The sequence below is a fragment of the Typha latifolia genome, chromosome 5 (genome assembly GCF_019914945.1).
Source record: "Typha latifolia isolate L0001 chromosome 5, TyphaL0001v2, whole genome shotgun sequence".
In the NCBI taxonomy this organism is placed as follows: Eukaryota; Viridiplantae; Streptophyta; class Magnoliopsida; order Poales; family Typhaceae; genus Typha; species Typha latifolia.
Window position 1 is genome coordinate 16,853,519 of NC_133090.1, and position 19,668 is coordinate 16,873,186.

General features: G+C 37.7%; 3 protein-coding genes and 2 long non-coding RNA genes across 8 annotated transcripts; 3 read left to right on the forward strand and 2 right to left on the reverse strand.

The window, feature by feature from the left end:
* Positions 1-499: 499 nt before the first annotated feature.
* On the forward strand, positions 500-6,124 carry LOC140788304 (DEAD-box ATP-dependent RNA helicase 15). 4 transcript variants are annotated; one of them, XM_073137511.1, is made up of 13 exons: positions 615-700; positions 788-837; positions 968-1,084; positions 1,558-1,658; positions 2,364-2,536; positions 2,655-2,886; positions 2,996-3,114; positions 3,817-3,873; positions 3,948-4,132; positions 4,874-5,018; positions 5,106-5,189; positions 5,271-5,334; positions 5,874-6,124. In XM_073137511.1, the coding sequence occupies exons 3-13, from the start codon at positions 969-971 to the stop codon at positions 5,882-5,884; spliced, it is 1,287 nt and encodes a 428-aa protein (XP_072993612.1). In that variant the 5' UTR covers positions 615-700; positions 788-837; position 968; the 3' UTR covers positions 5,885-6,124. The 4 variants fall into 4 exon arrangements, with proteins under 4 accessions (XP_072993610.1, XP_072993612.1, XP_072993613.1 ...); XM_073137513.1 differs by having other exon boundaries at positions 662-700; positions 1,558-1,704; positions 2,241-2,536; XM_073137509.1 differs by having other exon boundaries at positions 500-837.
* Positions 6,125-6,365: 241 nt separating this feature from the next.
* LOC140788311 (uncharacterized) lies at positions 6,366-7,806 on the reverse strand. Its single transcript, XR_012109004.1, has 3 exons — positions 7,681-7,806; positions 7,425-7,606; positions 6,366-7,328 (listed from the first exon to the last, which is right to left on the reverse strand). It is a non-coding gene; the product is annotated as an uncharacterized lncRNA (long non-coding RNA).
* Positions 7,807-7,919: 113 nt separating this feature from the next.
* Positions 7,920-14,748, reverse strand: LOC140788300 (uncharacterized). Its single transcript, XM_073137504.1, has 7 exons — positions 14,513-14,748; positions 14,222-14,354; positions 12,921-13,024; positions 11,480-11,651; positions 11,206-11,346; positions 10,898-11,111; positions 7,920-10,811 (listed from the first exon to the last, which is right to left on the reverse strand). Exons 1-7 carry the CDS (start codon positions 14,569-14,571, stop codon positions 8,215-8,217), a joined length of 3,420 nt encoding a protein of 1,139 aa, XP_072993605.1. The 5' UTR covers positions 14,572-14,748; the 3' UTR covers positions 7,920-8,214.
* Positions 14,749-16,218: 1,470 nt separating this feature from the next.
* On the forward strand, positions 16,219-19,087 carry LOC140788308 (RNA polymerase II transcriptional coactivator KELP-like). Its single transcript, XM_073137518.1, has 3 exons — positions 16,219-16,707; positions 16,794-16,899; positions 18,775-19,087. Exons 1-3 carry the CDS (start codon positions 16,357-16,359, stop codon positions 18,864-18,866), a joined length of 549 nt encoding a protein of 182 aa, XP_072993619.1. The 5' UTR covers positions 16,219-16,356; the 3' UTR covers positions 18,867-19,087.
* Positions 19,088-19,184: 97 nt separating this feature from the next.
* Positions 19,185-19,465, forward strand: LOC140788313 (uncharacterized). The gene is made up of 2 exons (XR_012109008.1): positions 19,185-19,243; positions 19,330-19,465. It is a non-coding gene; the product is annotated as an uncharacterized lncRNA (long non-coding RNA).
* Positions 19,466-19,668: the final 203 nt, after the last annotated feature.

Genomic DNA, 19,668 nt, shown 5'->3' on the forward strand with positions numbered 1-19,668 from the left:
AAAGCTTTTGGCCTTCCAAACTTTTTTGTTGAGTTATTTTTATCTATAATACTACCATTGTTGATGAAATCGACAAACTTAGATAGAATTAACCCACACCGAAACCATACTTATACCTCCGCCGTTACTAAGTTAATAACCTAATAATATGACTTGCTTTTCTCGTAGTACCACTGTCCCAATTTTAGGATGATGCAATACTTACAAAGAAAATGAATGTTTTTAGGATGATGCAGTCTTATCCGTCTATGACTAAGATTATGGATTCAAAGTTGGAGGTCATGTTCGGTGAAATTTGTAACAAAATAAAAGCTTGATTTTCTAATTTACTCATTGTTTAGCTAGGATTTTGGAATGTTATAAATTTATTATGGCTTACAGAATAATAGTAATAGAACTGATGTTGATATAACTATATCTATTCGAGGATTTAAGCAAAAATGGACTCTGTAATTTTGCCAATATGAATAAAGATGGATGGACGAGATACAATTTTGGTACAAGTGGGCGGGCAATCAAAGATCATGCGCTGCGATCCATTGAGGACTACCGATCCAACGGCGGAATTAAGATCATAGTTATATCGATGGGATCGCGTTTGTTTGAATTATAGATTTCGCCTTTAAATAATAATCTGTAGCCCTAACCCCAATTTCAATCCCTTCCGCCCTTTCGCTTCGTGTCCGAATTCTAGCCGAAGGTCCCCGATCTCTCTACTGCTTCCACTCCCATCTCTGCTTGAAACCCTAGTTTTGGCTCCGCCTTTTACCATTAGTTTTTCTTGCAGACGCTTCGAATCACTCTTCAGACCTTAATTGCGGTATCCGGACTTAACAGGTGAGCACTCGGTGATCTCCTTCTCGTCTGTCGTTTTGAGTTTGAGTTTTTTTTTTTTTTTTCCTTTCTTCTTTCCAAGAACATTTATTTTGGCATGTTTACTGTGATCTAATTCTCTTCTGCGGTGTAGAATGGGAGAGGCAAAGGACAACGAAACTTACGAGGAGGAGCTTCTCGACTACGAAGAGGACGAGGAGAAGGCTCCCGACGGTGTCGCGGCCAAGACTGGCGGTGAAGTCGCGAAAAAGTAAAGATTCTACCTGTTTGATTCATTTGATTTGCTCCTTTACCCCTGTTTGATTCATTTGCTTTGATCCTTTTAGCACTGTTTGATTGCTTAGGTTGCAGTTTGTTATCTACTGGATTCAAATAAGGTCTATATATATGAGTGTCTAGGCGTTCCATCTTTGTGCCGTTCTACTGTTTTTGGATAGTATTAGTTTGATTCGTTATAGACTGTTGGTATTGCTTCCCTGTACACATGTTATTACTTTGTAAAGATAGGTGTTTTTTTTTCCGCCCTCGCACAGTTCTTTTGTTATGGATATGTTTTGCCGTATTATATTTCATTAGTGTTTGTTTGGTTAGAGCAATTGCTTAATGGGTTCAATTGTCAATATACTTGCATGCCATTCATGCAGCAAGTCCTGCAAGTTTTTGTGATGCATCATTTTTCCAGTATGACGAGACCATCTGAACTACCTTCATTTATTGTGCCAGGGGCTATGTTGGAATTCACAGTTCTGGTTTCAGAGACTTCCTATTAAAGCCAGAGCTACTTCGTGCAATCGTTGATTCAGGGTTTGAGCATCCTTCCGAAGGCAAGCATTTTTTAAGGGCATAATTATATTGAGTATGATCACGAGAGTGAGTATTCATGGCTAATAAATATTAAATAGTTATTGTTGCTTTTGGGTGAATGAACCATATAAATCGTTTTGCAAATTGAAGTATTGTTTTAGTATATACTAGGTTGGCTACATTGCTTTCATTTGTAGGTCATCTGAGACTTGTAATGAATCATGTTACTATGGTTTAGTCTCTCTTGGCATTTTTTCCCTGTTGATCTCTCATCATTGAGTGGGAGATCACATAAGATTCATTACAATTTGTTCCAATGAGGAAGATGCCTTTCTCTGGCAAGATGAAATATCAATTTGATTTTATGATCTGGTATATACGGTATGTTATCTCATTGCATATTTGTCATGCAATGATTGAGCCTATGAAGATGTTAATCCCATGCTTTTCCAATGTAACTAGAAATGTTCAGTTCAAATCTTATGCTTTCCTTTCTGGTTAGATTGATTGCTTTGTGACTCAGCATTTATTTTAGCTGTAGCAGTCTCGTTATCATTGAACTTCATTTGGACAAAAATGATAAACCATCAGTAAATGTGCAGGTAATCATTACTTCCACATTCCTGATTTTGGAGGACAATATGGTAAACCTTTCAATTAAAAGGATGCTGAAGCTTTTTTACTTACCGGGGGTACCACTCCAATTTTGTTTGGTTCTACATCAGTACAACATGAATGCATCCCTCAAGCTATTCTCGGAATGGATGTGATCTGCCAAGCAAAGTCTGGGATGGGGAAAACAGCTGTATTTGTTCTCTCAACTCTTCAACAGATTGAGCCTCTTGCTGGCCAAGTTGCTGCACTTGTTTTATGTCATACCAGGGAATTAGCTTACCAGGTATGCCTTTTATTCAAATCTTTATCTTACTTCAAGGATATTCTGGTACTATGTAATTTTATAACGTGATGTTAGCTTACTCGAGAGTATTCATATATATCTATTTATTACTGTGTAGATATGCCACGAGTTCGAGAGGTTCAGTACATACTTGCCAGACACTAAAATTGCTGTCTTCTATGGGGGGGTTCACATTTCAAAGCATAAGGATATACTGAAGAATGAGTGCCCTCATATTGTAGTTGGTACTCCAGGAAGGATACTAGCACTAGCTAGAGATAAAGATCTTTCCTTGAAGAATGTGAGGCACTTCATTCTTGATGAATGTGATAAGATGCTCGAGTCACTTGGTATGCTCTTATTTTGCTGTTTTATAACTCACTGAATATGTATCCCTTTTTGTTTCTATTCTACTCCTTACTCTATTTAAGAATTTTCACGTTTTTGTCATTTCTGTAGACATGCGGAGAGATGTGCAGGAGATATTTAAAATGACACCTCATGAGAAGCAAGTCATGATGTTTTCAGCAACACTCAGCAAGGAGATTCGCCCTGTTTGCAAGAGATTTATGCAAGATGTAATGTCCTGCTGTTAGCTCAAATTTAGAAGTCCATCCTATTCTAATGTCTGTTGAACTGAGATGCTTATGATCTAAGCTAGCAGTGCAGGTTGATACCAGCAAACCTTGGTGTCAAGGGTTTGCTGGCCCTTCTCTCTTTATTCTTTGCCTTTTCTTTCTGGGCAAGCATTGATGGGGGTGGTGATCTGGGCTTACTGTCTATATCCGAAGGATTATTCTTTTTCTTTTTTTGTGTGTGGGGGTGGTGGGGAATGTGCATGTGTTTCAGGCTTGCTTTTCTTCTTCTTTTTCTGTTTGGGGGAGTGGGTGGGGGACTAAGTAGGTACTTAATTATTTTAGTACTGGGATTTGTGTACCGTTGATGTTCTCATCAAATATTCTGCTGCTTTTGTGGACCGTAGTCATTCTTGGTTGAGATTCTGGCTCTACATTCCATCATCCTCATTGTTATGATGATCAAGTAGAAATCTTTAATCAGGAATCAAGTGTGGGCAGAACTGTTGCATAAAGGTTGTTATGAGTTATGACTAGGGTGTTTTATCAGTGTGAAAAGTCAATGAAGAAAATTCAAGTTCATTGACGAGGCTATAAATTTCAATCAAAAGATGTGGAGTTCATGCATCATTCTTGGATACTGGATACGGTTAGCTTGGAGGCAGGACCCTAATCTTCTTTAATCTGACATTTGTTCCCTTTCAGCCAATGGAAATTTATGTTGATGATGAGGCAAAGCTGACCCTGCATGGCCTAGTTCAGGTAAAACTCTGGTGTGTCCTGTCTGTTGCTGGATGAATGGGTTAGCATTCTTTCTTATGATCTCATGGTTGTAGCACTACATCAAATTGAGCGAGTTGGAGAAGAACCGGAAATTGAATGATCTTTTGGATGCTTTGGACTTCAATCAAGTTGTGATTTTTGTCAAAAGTGTCAACAGAGCAGCGGAGCTTAACAAGTTACTTTATGAGTGCAACTTTCCATCAATCTGCATTCACTCTGGAATGTCACAAGAAGAAAGGTTTGTGATATGTTTGTATCTGACAATATTTAATTCCATGGTCATCCATTCCTTGGGTACCTTCTGGTTGAGCTGGATACCATGGCTTTTTTTTTTTGGGTCTTTTTGAGTTCTTGAGAGTTGCTGGACGCATTAATTTATTTTGCAATTTTTATTGAAGGGTCTGATATAATTAAACCTGTTTGCAATATTTTGTCCTTTCCATTATGTACATATAATTAATGCAGTGTTTCACTAATTGGAAACAGAATTGGCTTGATCCTTGTCTTTAGCATTGGTGCTAGTTTCTATGCGCTACTGCTATTTTCTTGTTTGGCCTTGCTGCTCTCATGATAAAATTTTCTCATAATCAGGCTGTCTTTAATTTTATTTCTGGAGTAATGTAACCTATGAATTGATTTGGCTATGTACCTTTGCCAATTGTTATGCTGATATTAATGTTTAACTCTTATTTCCTGAAAATCATTTGCTTTCTATATATGTATATCATTTACCTATGTTCTTGCAATTTTTAGATTTCTCACTTGTGAAGCAGTTATTATAGGACGGAGCATTCATAGTTTAACATTATATATAAGTAGTATCTGGTTATTGGAATCATGGTGTATATTGAAGTATTGAACTGCATTTATCATGTAAAATCAGGCAATTCTGAACCACCTGTATGTTATTTCATTCTTAGTTTTCTAAATTCCTGCTTGTTAAGTCATACTAACTTGCTGTCTTTTCCTTGTCTTGCAGGTTGACAAGGTACAAAAACTTCAAGGAAGGGCACAAAAGAATCCTTGTAGCTACTGATTTGGTTGGCCGGGGGATCGATATCGAGCGCGTCAACATTGTAATAAACTATGATATGCCAGATTCTGCTGATACCTACTTGCACAGGGTTATGCTCCTCCTCCAATTTCATCATATTTAGGAATTCATCAAATTCTGCCACTTTACCTGCTTCATTACTATAACTGATTTGCAGGTTGGACGGGCTGGTCGCTTTGGAACCAAGGGACTTGCTATCACTTTTGTGTCATCCGCGTCTGATTCAGACGTCCTTAATCAGGTCTGTTTTATTGATTGTAGTATCTGTCTGTTTTTTTAAATTATGACAATTGTCTTATATGCATATTGTCAACGTGTAAAGGTGCAAGAAAGGTTTGAGGTTGACATAAAAGAGCTGCCAGAGCAAATTGATACTTCTACATACAGTAAGTTACTGTGATATTACGTGTTCAATGTGTTTGATAAGTGCTTGACTTAAATAATCAGTCTTAACAAGAATACGATAAACATCTTGCATGTTACTGAACTATTTTTGTTAGTTATGTGAATCCCTGGATAAAGATAATTCTATCTGTTTGATTGATAATAATCTTCCTCGAGATTCGTGACCAGTGTAAATGAAGACTATTCTGTGTGAGGTGTAAAACTGTTGAAGGAACTGGTAAGCAATAGATGCTGCAAGATTAAGATTCTGACCATAAATCTACTGTACCTAAACTAGCCTGGATTTATGTTAACTATCACGTGCCATGTTAGTGAATATTCTTGTAGCATAAAATCTATTGTTCCCCTAGGTCACAGCATTGACCTATTATGATGAATAGGATTATTTATTACTATCAATGCATTTATTTTATAGAGGTATTATTACTGCTACATGTTCTTTCCTATTTTACTTCTTTCTTGCGTACTTGCAATTGAATATTCTTGAATCCTGATAGCATACTTTGATGTTTTGCCCCAGTGCCTTCTTGAAGATCCAAGCAGGATTTTGGAGGTTCCTGAGGAATTCAGAAGGGTGCACTGCTGATTTGGTTTACTAGTCTTAGATATTAGTGACAGACATCTTGGAAGATATTGTTTTAGCTGCTGTAGTTGATGGATGATCATATTCACTCTTATTGCTTATGTGCTGATTGGTGTTATGTAGGCTGAGCATCTACAAACATGATAAATGTTTCAGGATATATGAATTAACCTATAGTTTTTAATTAATCTGTTCTCTGGTCTAAGTCTAAAAGGTTATGGTTTTTCTTTTCATATTCAGTTCCCGCTTTATTATTCTTGTGCATTCTGTACAGGGATACTTGCTTACTGGTTGGCTGGTCATATCAGCTTCTCTTAAAATGATTCCTTAGAACGTTCCCCGTGGTTTGTGGGATGAACAGAACCTTTGTCGTTAGTTTAAAACTTGATCTACGGTAGATGTGTTTTTGCCATAGCTGCATTGATGCGATTGTTGAAATGACAGTATGCTATTATAGCCACTTGTCCAATAATGCTATTATAGCCACTTGTCCAATAATTGCTCGCCGTAGTCAAAAACTACAGTGACTCACCGCCGTCCACTGAGCGCACTCCCATTCCCATTCCCATTCCCATTCCTCCAATAGATTGGTCGGAGATTTTCGAGTACAGAGAACTGTTACAATAGAAATGACGACCGCTTTTTCTTCCTAAATCACTACCGAAAAATTGCTCTTTTTCCTCTACACATGAGGAAAGCAATTCAGAAACCTAATCCAATAAAAACTCGAAAATGTGTCATCTTACCTTTGTAATTGTTCTCAGAAGCTGTTTTATTTTTTTAATTTCCACTGAAAGGTCCAGTAATCCAACAACTGGAATCCCCTTGAAATCCCACGAAGCTCTCCAACTCTGGTATCGGGTTCTCCACTCCACCAGAACGGACGCCATCGAATAAATCCCCAAAACTCCCAACCCCACCCAAGTCAAGCAGTGAGCTAAAGCTACCAGTGAGATCAAGCAGGCGGTCGTCTTGGTCGACGCAGGGGTAGAGGAAGGAGATGGTCTCAGCCTCAGAAAGTTGCAAGGATCCAGTTTTCTTACTATCGGGGTTCGCGGAAGCGGAATTAGGAGTTTGGTGTATAGGATTAGTAGAATTGGAGGAAGAAGAAGAAGAAGAGCGGCGCGAGTTCTTGCGGACGCCTCCGCGGATGGGGATGTTGCGGAGGGTGCCGCCTTTCGTCCAGTAACGGCGGCAATTCTTGCAGTAGTGGCGGGGTTGGGAGAGGTTGTAGTTGTTGTAATAGCTGAACTTTGTGTTGGTGGACTCGCATCGCGGGCACTTCACTTGCTGCTCTGCCTCTGGAAATTGGGCTGGGATTTGCATCTTAGGGAGGCAGTTGCGATTCCAACTTCCAAGACGCTTTAAATTGATTCTTCCAAATATAAATAACTGGGTAGAAGTTTAAAAAAACAAAAAAAAACATGTTAAACAAATAAAACTACACCAAGAATCCTTGAGAAACCAAAGTTGAGGGAGACCATCTACCTTCACTTCATGCAGCCACTTTTTTCATATACAAGTTGCAGACCAACCACATACTGTACTTCGCTGAAGATTCATATCCTTTTCCCTACTATATATGAAGAGAGAGAGAGAGAGAGAGAGAGAGAGAGAGAGAGAACGATCTTCTTCTATATTCTCTCGCAGTCGCAGGTCGCAGGTCGCAACTGCAACGACGTTGAGAAATCAAAAGAAATAAATACAGAGGGTAAAGGGTAAAAGAAATATAGAAGAATAAAACCTCCGGTTTCTCCAAAGCTTTCACTTTGAGAGGAGAACACATCCTACTGCGACCCACCGCAACCTTTAAATTAATATGTACTTGGCTTTGCTACAAGTTTGCTTGTTGTGTTGGATCACAGTAACTGAGTGGGCATTGCTGACATCCACAGATTCACTGTTTCCTCCGTGCTTACCGCATCAAATCACAGAAAAGATCTCTTGTCCATTGTATAACAAGTTTTGTTCGGTTATGACAAATTTAACAAAGATGTCTTGTCCATCGTATGACAAATTATTCGATTTACAAAGGTCAAGAATACAGAAATATGAACGATTATTCGATTTAAACATGTCAAGAATACAGACTCATGAACTAGTGGCAGGCACATATAGGTGCTACAGAACATTTAATCGTTTAAACTATTATCTGGAACAAATAGTATACTATTGCACATATAGGCATGATAACTAGGAAGTAACATGCAAATAAAAAAATGACTTACTTATATAAGTGGCAGTTATGTGCACTATTCAAACCACCGGATCTCTATACTCAGCCCCGACTTTTTCGAAGCGACTGGAAATGAGCAGCAAAGGAATCATAGTCAGGAAGTTTAGGGTGAACATGAGAGGCATTTTTGAAGGAACCTTCTCGTGATGTCGATCCTGCTATTGAGCTTGATGATGTCTTTGAGTTTCCATCATCTTCACGATTGAGAGCCCGAGTTGTACCACCTTCTGGAGACTTCAAACTTGTGCTGAATGCTGACGGTTCACTTTCTGAAGGTTTCGCCAAAGGTTGTCGAGTCGATAAGTTGGATTGAATGGATGTATCTTTCTTATCTAAATTTATGGCAAGGCGGACTTCTCTACTAGAAGAGGATTCAACTGAAGGATCCTTTGATTGGCTGGGCTTACTTTCCTTTTCTCCAGCAGTTTCCATTTCAGAGCTATATATATTTCTACGAAGACTGCCTTTTCTGGCGTCTGATGGCACATCCTTTGTCCTTCGTGAAAGTTTTGTATCTCTACTCCCTCTTCTTCCCAAGGTATAGCGCGGTTCCGATTCCTCTTCCTCATTGCCATCGAAATCGAGATTACTCCTCGGCATTCTTGAGCTTGTTTCCTTCGCTGCTTTTGCACCTCGCTTCTCATCATGAAACTCTTGCCTCTGATTCACATAACTATTAGAACTATCCGTTAAAGAGGAAACAGTAGATTTTCCAGCAAAGGTGGAAGATTCTCGAGTTTGTTCTAATGGAATAGACTCATAATCTTTACGATGTTGCCTCTGGATCGATGATTCATGAGCTAGACTAACTGAACTCTCTGAAGTCTTATCGTACTGAGATACAGCTGAATTCTGGATGATGGAGGGATTATCTTCTCCGGATCTACTTGAACGGAGTGAAACTTTACCTCTGGAAATACCACTCCCCACTGTACGGTGTGACAATAACCCATCAGCCTTGTCAAAATCTTTTCTTGAAGTTTCTGATTTTGGTGTGGAAAATTCCAAATGCTGTTCTTGATATAGTTTTCCTTCATTTAGGCCAACATCTACATAGGCCTCATCCATATTTGAAGAAATTGGTTTCTCAATGCCAAAAGTATCATCTGATATTCCTTTAGACAATGCATCATTCGAATGCCCCTTTACATAAGGTGGACGGACATAACCTCGACTTTTAAAACCACCAGTTAATCTATCAAAGTTCAAGCTGCGCTCACTTTCATTTGTATCATTAGAATTTACAGAAACTTTACTGTCAAATGCTAGTGATTGCATTTCATACTTGTCCCTTGCTTCTGATTCCTCTGACAAATCTTTTGATTGCCATGACTCTGGATCTTCTTCTGTGAAACTTGAGATTTTCCCTCTGCCTGAATTGTCCGGGCTTCTAAGAGCCATATTATCTCTTTGAGATTGCTGGTTATTATGAACACTGAAAGAAGATCTTTTCCAAGATTTGTCAGCAGAACTTGATTCAGCTTCCTTAAGTTCTTCATTAATATCAGAGGGAAAAGGATAACTTCCCCAGGCTTCTTTTACTTCTTTATTCTCATCAAAGAAATGATGGGGTCCAGATGATGAAGAGCTTCTCTGAATCTGCAGGAAACTGTTAGATGTCATATCTTCTGTGTGCATAACTTTGTCTATTTCGTCCTCATTCTCAGTGTTGAGACCATCTGAGTCATAGGTTGGTGGAGCATCATTAGGCTGTGACTGTAAGGAGACTGAGATTCGTTCTGAAACCTCAGATGGATGGGTTTCTCTGGCCAAAAATGGAGATGAATGTCTGCCTTTACCCAGAGATTCACTTCTGAGCTGCTTCGAACTCCAATCCTTACTCATTAGGAAACTAGAATGGTCTTCGAAACCAGAAGGTTGTTCTCTTTCTGCTGGCGGAGAAGAATCAAATAAATTTATTTTGCTACTTCTTCCAAACAATGAATGTTCATCAGAATCATAATCATATCTATCAAAAGCTGCAGTAGAATAATCATCTAAAGTAGTACCCTTATGATCATCCCAAATGATGTCCTCATCAGGTTTACTGGTATCATGGGAAGTAAACGAGTTGTTATAGTTCTTTATGCCCACTGCACCACTAAAACTATCTCTATAATTATTAACTGCAAACTCTGCCTCAGAGGAACTCTTCTCAACAAAATCATGTGTCTTGCTGACAGGTTCTTCAAGATTGTCTTCTGACACATCATCACCAGTTGAAGACCCTCTTGAATGAGTTGGAGAAAGAGACCTAGCAGGTGATAAATTTCCAATGCTTGCATGACCACTAAATGTACTTTCAGCATCTTTGCTATTGCTACTTTGTATCACTTGTGGATTATGTATGTCTAACTTTGATATGTCAGAGCTTTTCCTTTCACTTTCATCCCCGTGTCCATTTCTAGAACTAGATGTAGATGGTTTGTGTGATCCAGTAGAATGCTGTTCAGAATATTTACCACGACTTGCAAGTTCAGCAGCAGCCCTAGCAGCCATGCTAGCCCTTTCTGCAGATTCTGCTGCTGCCTGTGCAGCCGAAGTTGCATCCTTGAACTCCATATCCCAAGTTGTTCTATTTGATGAAGATCTTTCCTCAGAGTGTGAGAGCTTGACCTCATCCTCTCCAGACTTGATTTCTGCTTATGAATATATAATGTCAAAAATCAAAACTAAGCTTCAAGAATATTCAGTATTATTAATGCACTTCACGACTTCATGTTACCTGGGGATTTTGAATCAGATGAAAAATTGTGAGGTGAAGTTTCAGGAGCTTTTAATTTTTCATCAGAAAAGGAATATTGAGAAGTTGGTTTTGATGCCACTTCATTCCGAGGGATTGTCTCAGTCCATTCAGTCTTCGCAGGAGCAGGTGCAGTCTGAAGTGTAAAGGGCTCCATAGTCATCTTTCCAGTGCCAGTAAAAGTACTAGGGCCTTTCTGCTTAATCACAGATTCAATAAGCTTAGATCACATTTCATGTTGGGATTGAAGCTGCTAAACAACAGAAAACTTTATAAATCTATAATATTACCAGCAGCTCATCATTGGGCTTCCGAATTTGCTCCTCAAATGCTTTTGAATCCCATTCAACATTATGCTCTTGAGCAATTGCAGTCAAGATTTTAAATTTTGTCTCGAGATCAGGTGCTCTTGCTGACAATTTCTCAATGATCTATCAATAAACAAATATTATGAAACAAAGGATAACGTCAGAAAACCTGAAATTACAAACTATATTCATTATTAATGTAACAATTTTTTTTCTCATACTCAAAGAAGAGGATTTTGTACGTGCAATATATTACCATATGGCTGACACCACAATCTGGCCGAACTTCGAGGGCAGCAGTCATGAATTCCTTTCCATACTTGGCTGAAAAATGCTTGCGGACATCCATAAGTTCTGGTATGTCTGAACATCTTGCAGATGCAAATATTACACTACATATTGCTTCTTTCAGGTCAATTGGGCAATTCCTACCAGCCAGATTAAAAGATATGAAAAATGTCATAAATGAACTATAGGAATCAAGAATCTAGCATATAATATTTTAGGGAGAAGATAAAATATACAGACATGAGGAACTTGCCAAAATGAACAACTATGCTGATACAACACTCAAGTGAGAATAACTGAAAACATATTTCTACAATGAAGCGATATACATACACATAATTTCATGAATCTCAGAACCCTCATCCCCATTAGACTATGTGCCAAAATTTTGGGGAAGTATATACTAAGGATCAGTACTTCAGTCAGTACATGGGCTTCTTATTGTGTTCTTGGTCTTTTGCAGTTCACAAAGTTGAACATAATTATTGGTAGCAAAGTAGCAAATAATAGGGCAAAATTGTCATCATATATTCTTTTCCAGATCAAGATTATCTGATGCGACATCATGGACAAAGCTAGTAATCTCCTAAAATTTTTGGTCAGTTACAACTTAAGACTCTAAGAGATAAATCTATCCTTCGTAGAATATTAAAATTCCAAATTACAATTCAAATGAACAACAACACTCGTGTAATCGACTGGAGATAGATCACGTTCCAGCATAGTAGGGACTTAAGTGAAATTATCCTTACTATATTCCTATTAACAAACTCATAAAATTTTCACGGTCACTCTTTGCCCTAAGCCTTACAACGAAGGAAAAGAGATATCCTTCACATCCCTCAATTAAATATCCGGTTGCTTGTTTATCATAACTCAATCATCATTAACACATCAATAAAAACAAGTAAACCATAAATCCAATGTCCTTTAACTAAGAATCCAGCATATGAGAAATAAGATGAGAAAACAGAAGAGGAAGACTAAGAATTATTTGGCATGCGCAAGCCTAGCAGGGTGGATGTTACAGCCTGTCAATATTTGATGCAGGCAGGGAGCGGAATAAAGTGGGCTGAAGCATATTTTTAAAGGAACAGAAACAATTTCCTATAGTTATTTGGTTGCTGGGCTAACTTAATCAGACCCTTTCAAGTTTCCTTAAGAGAATATTTTCTTGAGAAAATAAGCTATGTAATAGATGGATTATAAGAAATATGTATTTATCTAAAAAATTATTAAAATATAAATAGCCTAGAACACCCAATATTGTGTCAATGTATTGTATGCCCAAAGCTAGTATAGAAATTAGAGCATAAATTTGGTCTTTGTATAAACATCCAGAGAAAACAATTGATGAAGTGCAGTACAAATAATTAAAATATGATACTGGAAATTTAAGTGTTACATACTTCTGCGATGAAATTATGGGCAAGCGCGCCACAATAAGTTCGCTGTATAGCTCAATCAACTCATAGGCTGACATCATCTTCTCTTCCCTGATAACATGTTCAACCTGAAAAGAAACAGTAACAATAGTAAAGAAAACAGCAAGACTAAATATTGATATATTCTTCCTTCTGATCTTGAAGGGTGATAGTAACAGACTCCATCTAGTAATCAAATGAGAACATCATTAATGTGATCAATCATCCAATGCTGATCCAAATTGCACCAAACTTGTTGGTCATACATGATAAATAAGAAAGAACTATGGTATAAGATTATCAGAAAATTAACACACAACCAGCGAATATCAATGTAGAAGGTGCCCAAATTAACATGATTATGTGCACAAGGGAAAATGATTTCTTAAGTATGAGAATAACTAAGACTTACAAGACTAACAAGGTGAGGTCACCTAAGGAGAGGAATGACCTCAATAATACAAGCACATGAAAAATGCAGAGTCTAAAATCAAAAGGTTAGCTCATCAAATTAAGAGTTTTAATGTGGTTCTTATTTTCAATAACTTCTAGCATACTATGTGTGAATTTAGGTTTCCTTGTTCTTCTGAAGAGAGTACCTAACATCCTAGAAATGCTGAAAATGATATATTTCAAATGAATATGAACTGAATAACTAGTTTGTATCTTAGTTCATTGATATTGGTTATAATTTTATCTATAAGAAACATATTCTATACTGATAAATCTCTTTTTATAACATACATACTCATAAATACTTTTCCAGCTAAAATCTTTTAGAGTAAACTCTTATCTAGAATGATATTTTTAATGACACTGAACTTGATATGCGGAGAGTACTGCTTTCCCAAGGCTTGGTAGAAACTAATCATATAGTTCCTTTTTGATGTAATATCATCATGAGTACTTTCCTGTTTTCTCATTCCGACATACTAGGAAGGACTTGATCAAGTACCGAACTTTCAATGTCATTTTAGAGATATTAACAATACTAAGCAACTATAAGACCAATTTAAGATGCTACTCTGCTAGATCCTCTGATATCCTGACAGCGGAAAACTTACTTAAAGCCTTAGAAACTATGATAATTTAATGGTCAATAAGTTATTATAATGCGGAGATGCAAACCTGACAACTTTATTGGAAAAGATAATAAAACGATCATACCTGAAGGACCAAACAAAAATATGTGAAATTGTCCAAACTCAAATATCAATCACGAACTAATAAAGTAGATAAATAACTTCATTCTATTTCATCAAGAGGATCAAAATATTAAAACAAACCCTGATACGCGCAGTTTGATCTTGCCCTGTTTCCAGAAGCTGCGCCACCTCCCGCCTCATCTGCTTTACCTGGATGTCTTTCTTATTCTTCATAAGCTTCAAACGAGCCATCCCCAGCTTCAGAGAAGTCTTGCTGCCACAATCAAACAGCTAAAAAAAATGTACCAAATTCGAAAGGCAAATGGCGAAAAAACGTAAAAAAATTCCCGATCAAAGGAATCAAGACATCGATCATCGACTGAAGCAAACCAACATAGGTTAAGAGAATAAAAAGGAATCGATAAATATTACCATTTGTCGGCCTTGAAGCCCTTGGGGAGCATCCCCGAGATCTTCGACTTGGCATGCATCCTGCTATTCGATTCAACCAATAGATCGAGATCTTCTAATTCCTCGCTATGTGATTAAAATAATTGTGAGCTTGTTCGATGGATGAAACGAGAAGGAAAGAAGGGAGCAGAGGTTGGAAATTTCGCGGTGGCGCGATCCGATGCGACGACCTTTTGGGTTTCTTGCCATGAGAAATTAACTAGAAGGCAACGATAGATGACAATAGATAAGGAGGACCGGCCCCTTTTTAGTATGACGAAACTGTCCTTTCCTTAAAGCAATACGGCGGCTGATTGTTCCTGGACTTCTCCTGAAGAAGCGTGACGATTTGACGGAGGGCAGTTTTGGAAAAGGATGATACCACGACGCCAGATGGAGGCCCGCATGCTTTTAACAGGCGGGGCCCATTTAGCCCAGTCAAGTCAACCTGGGCCGAGAGCACATCATATCACATCACGCATCACCACATGCCCACATATATGCATGTATTTCTATACGGTGTCCTACGTGGCGATTGGCTAAAATATTGCAGCCGGGAAAATCGGTGGAAGAAGGACGCGTAAATTGATGCGACCCGACCAATGGAATTGGCTCGCTCTACGTCTTCAGAGATTGATGTGTATTCATTCATTCCTATTCTGTGTGTTCCAAAGTTGTTCTGTTATAATTTCATCATAAGCTCTTCGGCCCAACAAGGAAACTATACAAGCCCCCGTTTGGTCCAGATATAAAGAAGACCTATTCTAATGTGGTTTGGACGTGTAATAAACTTATAATACCTATATTAAATCAATTTTAAAATATATATATTATAGTTCTAGTCAGGATACTACCTCGCTGCGAGCCATAAATGTTGGAAAGCTTAACACCTCTTAATTGTAAGACTTAGACGTGACCACTATTCAGACCTATATCTACTGTTATGAGTTATGAGTCTTATCACGTAATCGGTATAATTATAATTTTAATCTGACGACTATAATAGTCAGTTTTCATACTCGGTACTAGTTCTAAAACTACATTACTTAAGAAAAAGAGTATATTAGTCAAAAAAAATTAATTATGTATGCCCAACTTTTTAATATTTCTATTATACCCTTAAAGATCTTAACAATTAGATCTTCATCAAACTGATTGATAAATAATTATTTTTATACTATGGAAGAAGCTTTACACAGTTATTTTTTTCTATTAAGATTTTTCTCTTAAATATAATTATACCTTATTATAGGAGATATGAGTTAATATTAAATAATTTACATTTGATTATTTAGAGATAAACTTCAATTTAAATATACTTCTCTATCTTTATCTATTAAAATTTAATTTAAATCAATCTTAAACTAATAAGAGAGATATGTAAATGATAAAAAATAATCAAACAGATAAAATGTAATTAAATTTTTATCAAGTTAATTATAAGACATCAATCCCCTTATTTTGATATATATACATTACTATCGGTTAAGGATATATATGTCTTTATTTGATAAAATATTAAGATAATATAATTGTTAAAAAATAATTTATAAAATTATATATCTAAAAAATAATAATTACTTATTGAACCGATAATATTTTTTATTTTCTAAAATCTTAACCGTTGGATTGATTTATAAAGAGTTAACTCTCCAAAAGAAACACTCAAAAACAAATTATATTTAAAGTGAACGGCGGTAGCTGAACTAACTAGTGCAACTTCTGTACAAGTATAGAAAAAGGAGAACAAAAAAAGTAGCAGCTACGACGCCCTCGACTTCTCCCAAATTTGGATACTGAATCTAGGGAAAGAGGAAGGCCTGGAAATGGATACGGAGATGCAGAGAAGGATCGAGGCGACGGTGGTGGAGATCCTTAAAGAGGCGGACATGGAGGCGGCGACCGAGTACAAGGTCCGCACCATGGCGGCCGAGAAGCTCGGCATCGACCTCTCTCTCCCCGAACGCAAGCGCTTCGTGCGCGGCGTCGTCGAGTCCTTCCTCCTCTCCAGGACCAATGAAGAAGTCGAACGACGAGAGGAACAACCGCAAGGAAACGAAAGGGAGGAAGAGGAGAAAGAGGAGGAAGAAGAGGAAGAGGAAGAGGAGGAGAACACCAAAGGGGGCCGCGGGCGGAAGAAGGAGTACGATGACGATGGCGATCTTATCATCTGCCGTGTCAGTGACGGATTCCGACCTTTAAAACCCTAGTTTAGTTTGGTAATTTTAGGGTTTTAGGTTTTTCATCGTTTCTGTTGTTGCAGCTGTCGACTAAGAGGAGGGTGACCCTTCAAGAGTTCAGGGGGAAGATGCTGGTCTCGATTCGGGAGTTCTACGAGAAGGACGGCAAGCAATTGCCTTCCTCTAAGGGTAATCCCTGTTTGATCTCTAACTTTTCACGTATAGTTTGTTTTGCATTGTTGGGTTGCATCTGATGCCGAATTGCTAATCCCGTTACTGTTCAGACGACCTTAGATATTCTGGTCCTTTGGACATGTATTTCTTGTCATATGGTTTTCTGGGATATTGTTTTGGGGATATACAATCGCTAATTCCAGATACAATGCCATTTTGGCTTCCCATCCCTTATTGGATATGCTAGTCCTTTACCCCTTTTGATTACAAAGATTCTTCAAAACTTGTGATAGTCTGAGATTGCTATAGTAGAAATTGTGCGCCCCCGACTGAAACTTGATAAGGAATCCACCAAAGAAATTGGCTTATTACATTGCTTAAGCAGTTAATAGGTAGGTGAGCAGAATTGTTATCAAACCAAATCCAGATGTTCAGTTGTAGCTGCTTCTTATAGTTTGGACAATACCATAACCCAAGTACTAAGATTATCTAAATTGTAATATCTGGTCTCCAGAATACTATCCAACATTGTTGTCTCTCTCCCTGTGACCTGGCTGAGCAGTGAGCACTAACAAATGGGAAATTTTATTTGGAGCTATGAGGCACATGTGTGCTAAATTCTGGACTTGGAGTTGCAATGAGACTATGAGAGTACGAAAAAGGTTATCAGTTGTCACTCTTCCTAGAAGTGACAAGGAACCAGTGGACATGTATTGGCATTTGATCAATTACCAGAAGAGAACTGTGAGGTTTAGTGCTCAGAGTATGTTCAAAGGTACACAGTAGGAATGAGTACTACTGAAACCTAGCAGGAAGCTGTATGAAAGTACTGCATAACTTTCTAGTGATAGATTACATAGTAAAGGGTGTCACCAGAAGGATTGGAGATCATGTATTGCGGTAGTAATAAGTGTCAACAGAAGGATTGAGTAATGCCGAAAGAGCAAATCAATAAACGTTTGATTACCTTCTGAGTATATTTTCACAACAAGTAGATTAATAAGCTTACTGGAAGCCAGTCCTTTTTGTGAGATTACTGTCAAATTTTACCCCTTCTTTTATTTCTCTCAGCTTCTCTACTCTTATAATTTTTTCCTTTGATTTTTTTTCTATATCTTTTCATCTTAAACCATAAAAATGGCAGCTGAAATATGTCTATGCAGTCCTCTTCTGGTAGAAATGCTTAGATTTTAATGGGCACCAGCAGATATTTCCCTCTTCTTCCTCCTCAACATGACAGACCCAGGTTCAAGATTCTAGTCTTGCATTTCTAGCCCTTTGATATTGGTTGCTGCATGGGTGCACTTTCCTTCACTGAGAATCTTGTTGATTTGTAACCTTTCTTTCATTTAATCTTGAACTACTTTTATCCTGTTCTGCTCATCTACTTAATCCTTGTTTGCTAGTAGTCTTTACATATTGTTGAAATATACTTGACCTCTATGGAGATTAAAGTATCCATTTGTTTTTGGGTCAAGTTTTGTTTGATTCTTGCCGTGTAAAGATGCGCATTATTATAATTAATCATACTCATTGCAGTAGTTTTCTGGGTTTCTTATTGTTTTTTTCATGCCTATGTTTTTATATTTCGAGATGAAACTGGATTATTTAATTTGCAGTTGCTGAATTCATGTTTTGGTGAATCCAGTGGAATGGCAATGCTGGTTCTTGCTGTAGCTCTTTTGAATAAGAGCTATATCTTATTCATTTGCAAGCAATGTTGGACTTTGGACTTCTTTGGCATTCTCTTGTCCTAATTTGAGTTGCAGTTGCCTGTTCACAATGTTTTTGCACCTTTCATCATCATGATGCCATACCTTACACTTGTCTTAATTTCTCCTTTTTGCTTCTAATTTTCCTTATTTTGTGTGACTTGGCGTCCACCTGCAGGGATAAGTCTGACAGTTGATCAGTGGGAGGCCTTTCGGGATGCTGTCCCCTCAATAGAGGACGCAATTAAGAAACTAGAAGGATCAGACTAAGTAGTGTTACTTGCACATTTTGAAAGCTTCTTGTGGAGAAGTTTTTATAGCACGTTCCAGAGTGGTTGAGATTTTTGTATCAAGACCTAGCTACTTATATGAGGGCCTTGCTGGAGTTTTTGTAGATATACATACATCTTGCTCTGTTCTTTTCCACCCATAAAATTGTAAACACTTACAACTAATGAACTGCCTTATCTTTATGTTGGGCAATTGAATTATCGAAATGTTTGCAGAATTGACCTGACCTGAAAGGCATGTTGTCATCTGGCGGAACGAGATTGTGAATTTTTTACTGATCTTCCTAGGAAGGTATTCCTTCTGGACAACATCGGAGTGTCAATTGCTGCTCTCCTGCGGTTGAGCAAATGTGAAAGGTAACAAAAAGGTCTTGTGTATACAGTTGACTTTTTTTGACGATATTGTTAGAAAGTGTTACATTTTCTTCTTTTACTGGTCCTAGTATTGAGCTTGCCGCTATGTTTGAACTTAATGTGGTCATCATAGAATGCGGTCATCATAGAATCGATAATGAGATTTGCTACTTTTGTCAAAATAGGGCGCTCTTGGTCTTGGTCGTGAAAGGAATGTGGTAAAAAGATTGGGTTAAGTATTCTCAGTTGCTGTAGAAAGTGAACGATGTATATAGATTGTACTCTCTATGCTTCACAAAGTTCAACTTGACATTCCTAGCTGTCCATCTGCCAGATGTAATTTGTATATAGCCTCTTGATTGATTTAGAAATTTAGCAGGAATCTTTCTTCTCTGAAAAACTAACGGATGGAGATGTGCCTCAATTAT

Coding starts and splice junctions, on each gene's coding strand:
- LOC140788304 (XM_073137509.1), top strand. CDS start 969: ATGGGAGAGGCAAAGGACAACGAAACTTACGAGGAGGAGCTTCTCGAC. Junction 4,133..4,873: donor GGAATGTCACAAGAAGAAAG/GTTTGTGATATG, acceptor CTTGTCTTGCAG/GTTGACAAGGTACAAAAACT. Junction 5,019..5,105: donor CTGATACCTACTTGCACAGG/GTTATGCTCCTC, acceptor ACTGATTTGCAG/GTTGGACGGGCTGGTCGCTT.
- LOC140788300 (XM_073137504.1), bottom strand. CDS start 14,571: ATGCATGCCAAGTCGAAGATCTCGGGGATGCTCCCCAAGGGCTTCAAG. Junction 11,347..11,479: donor ATTGTGGTGTCAGCCATATG/GTAATATATTGC, acceptor GTTTATTGATAG/ATCATTGAGAAATTGTCAGC. Junction 11,112..11,205: donor AGCCCAATGATGAGCTGCTG/GTAATATTATAG, acceptor GTGATTAAGCAG/AAAGGCCCTAGTACTTTTAC.
- LOC140788308 (XM_073137518.1), top strand. CDS start 16,357: ATGGATACGGAGATGCAGAGAAGGATCGAGGCGACGGTGGTGGAGATC. Junction 16,708..16,793: donor GCGATCTTATCATCTGCCGT/GTCAGTGACGGA, acceptor CTGTTGTTGCAG/CTGTCGACTAAGAGGAGGGT. Junction 16,900..18,774: donor GCAATTGCCTTCCTCTAAGG/GTAATCCCTGTT, acceptor GTCCACCTGCAG/GGATAAGTCTGACAGTTGAT.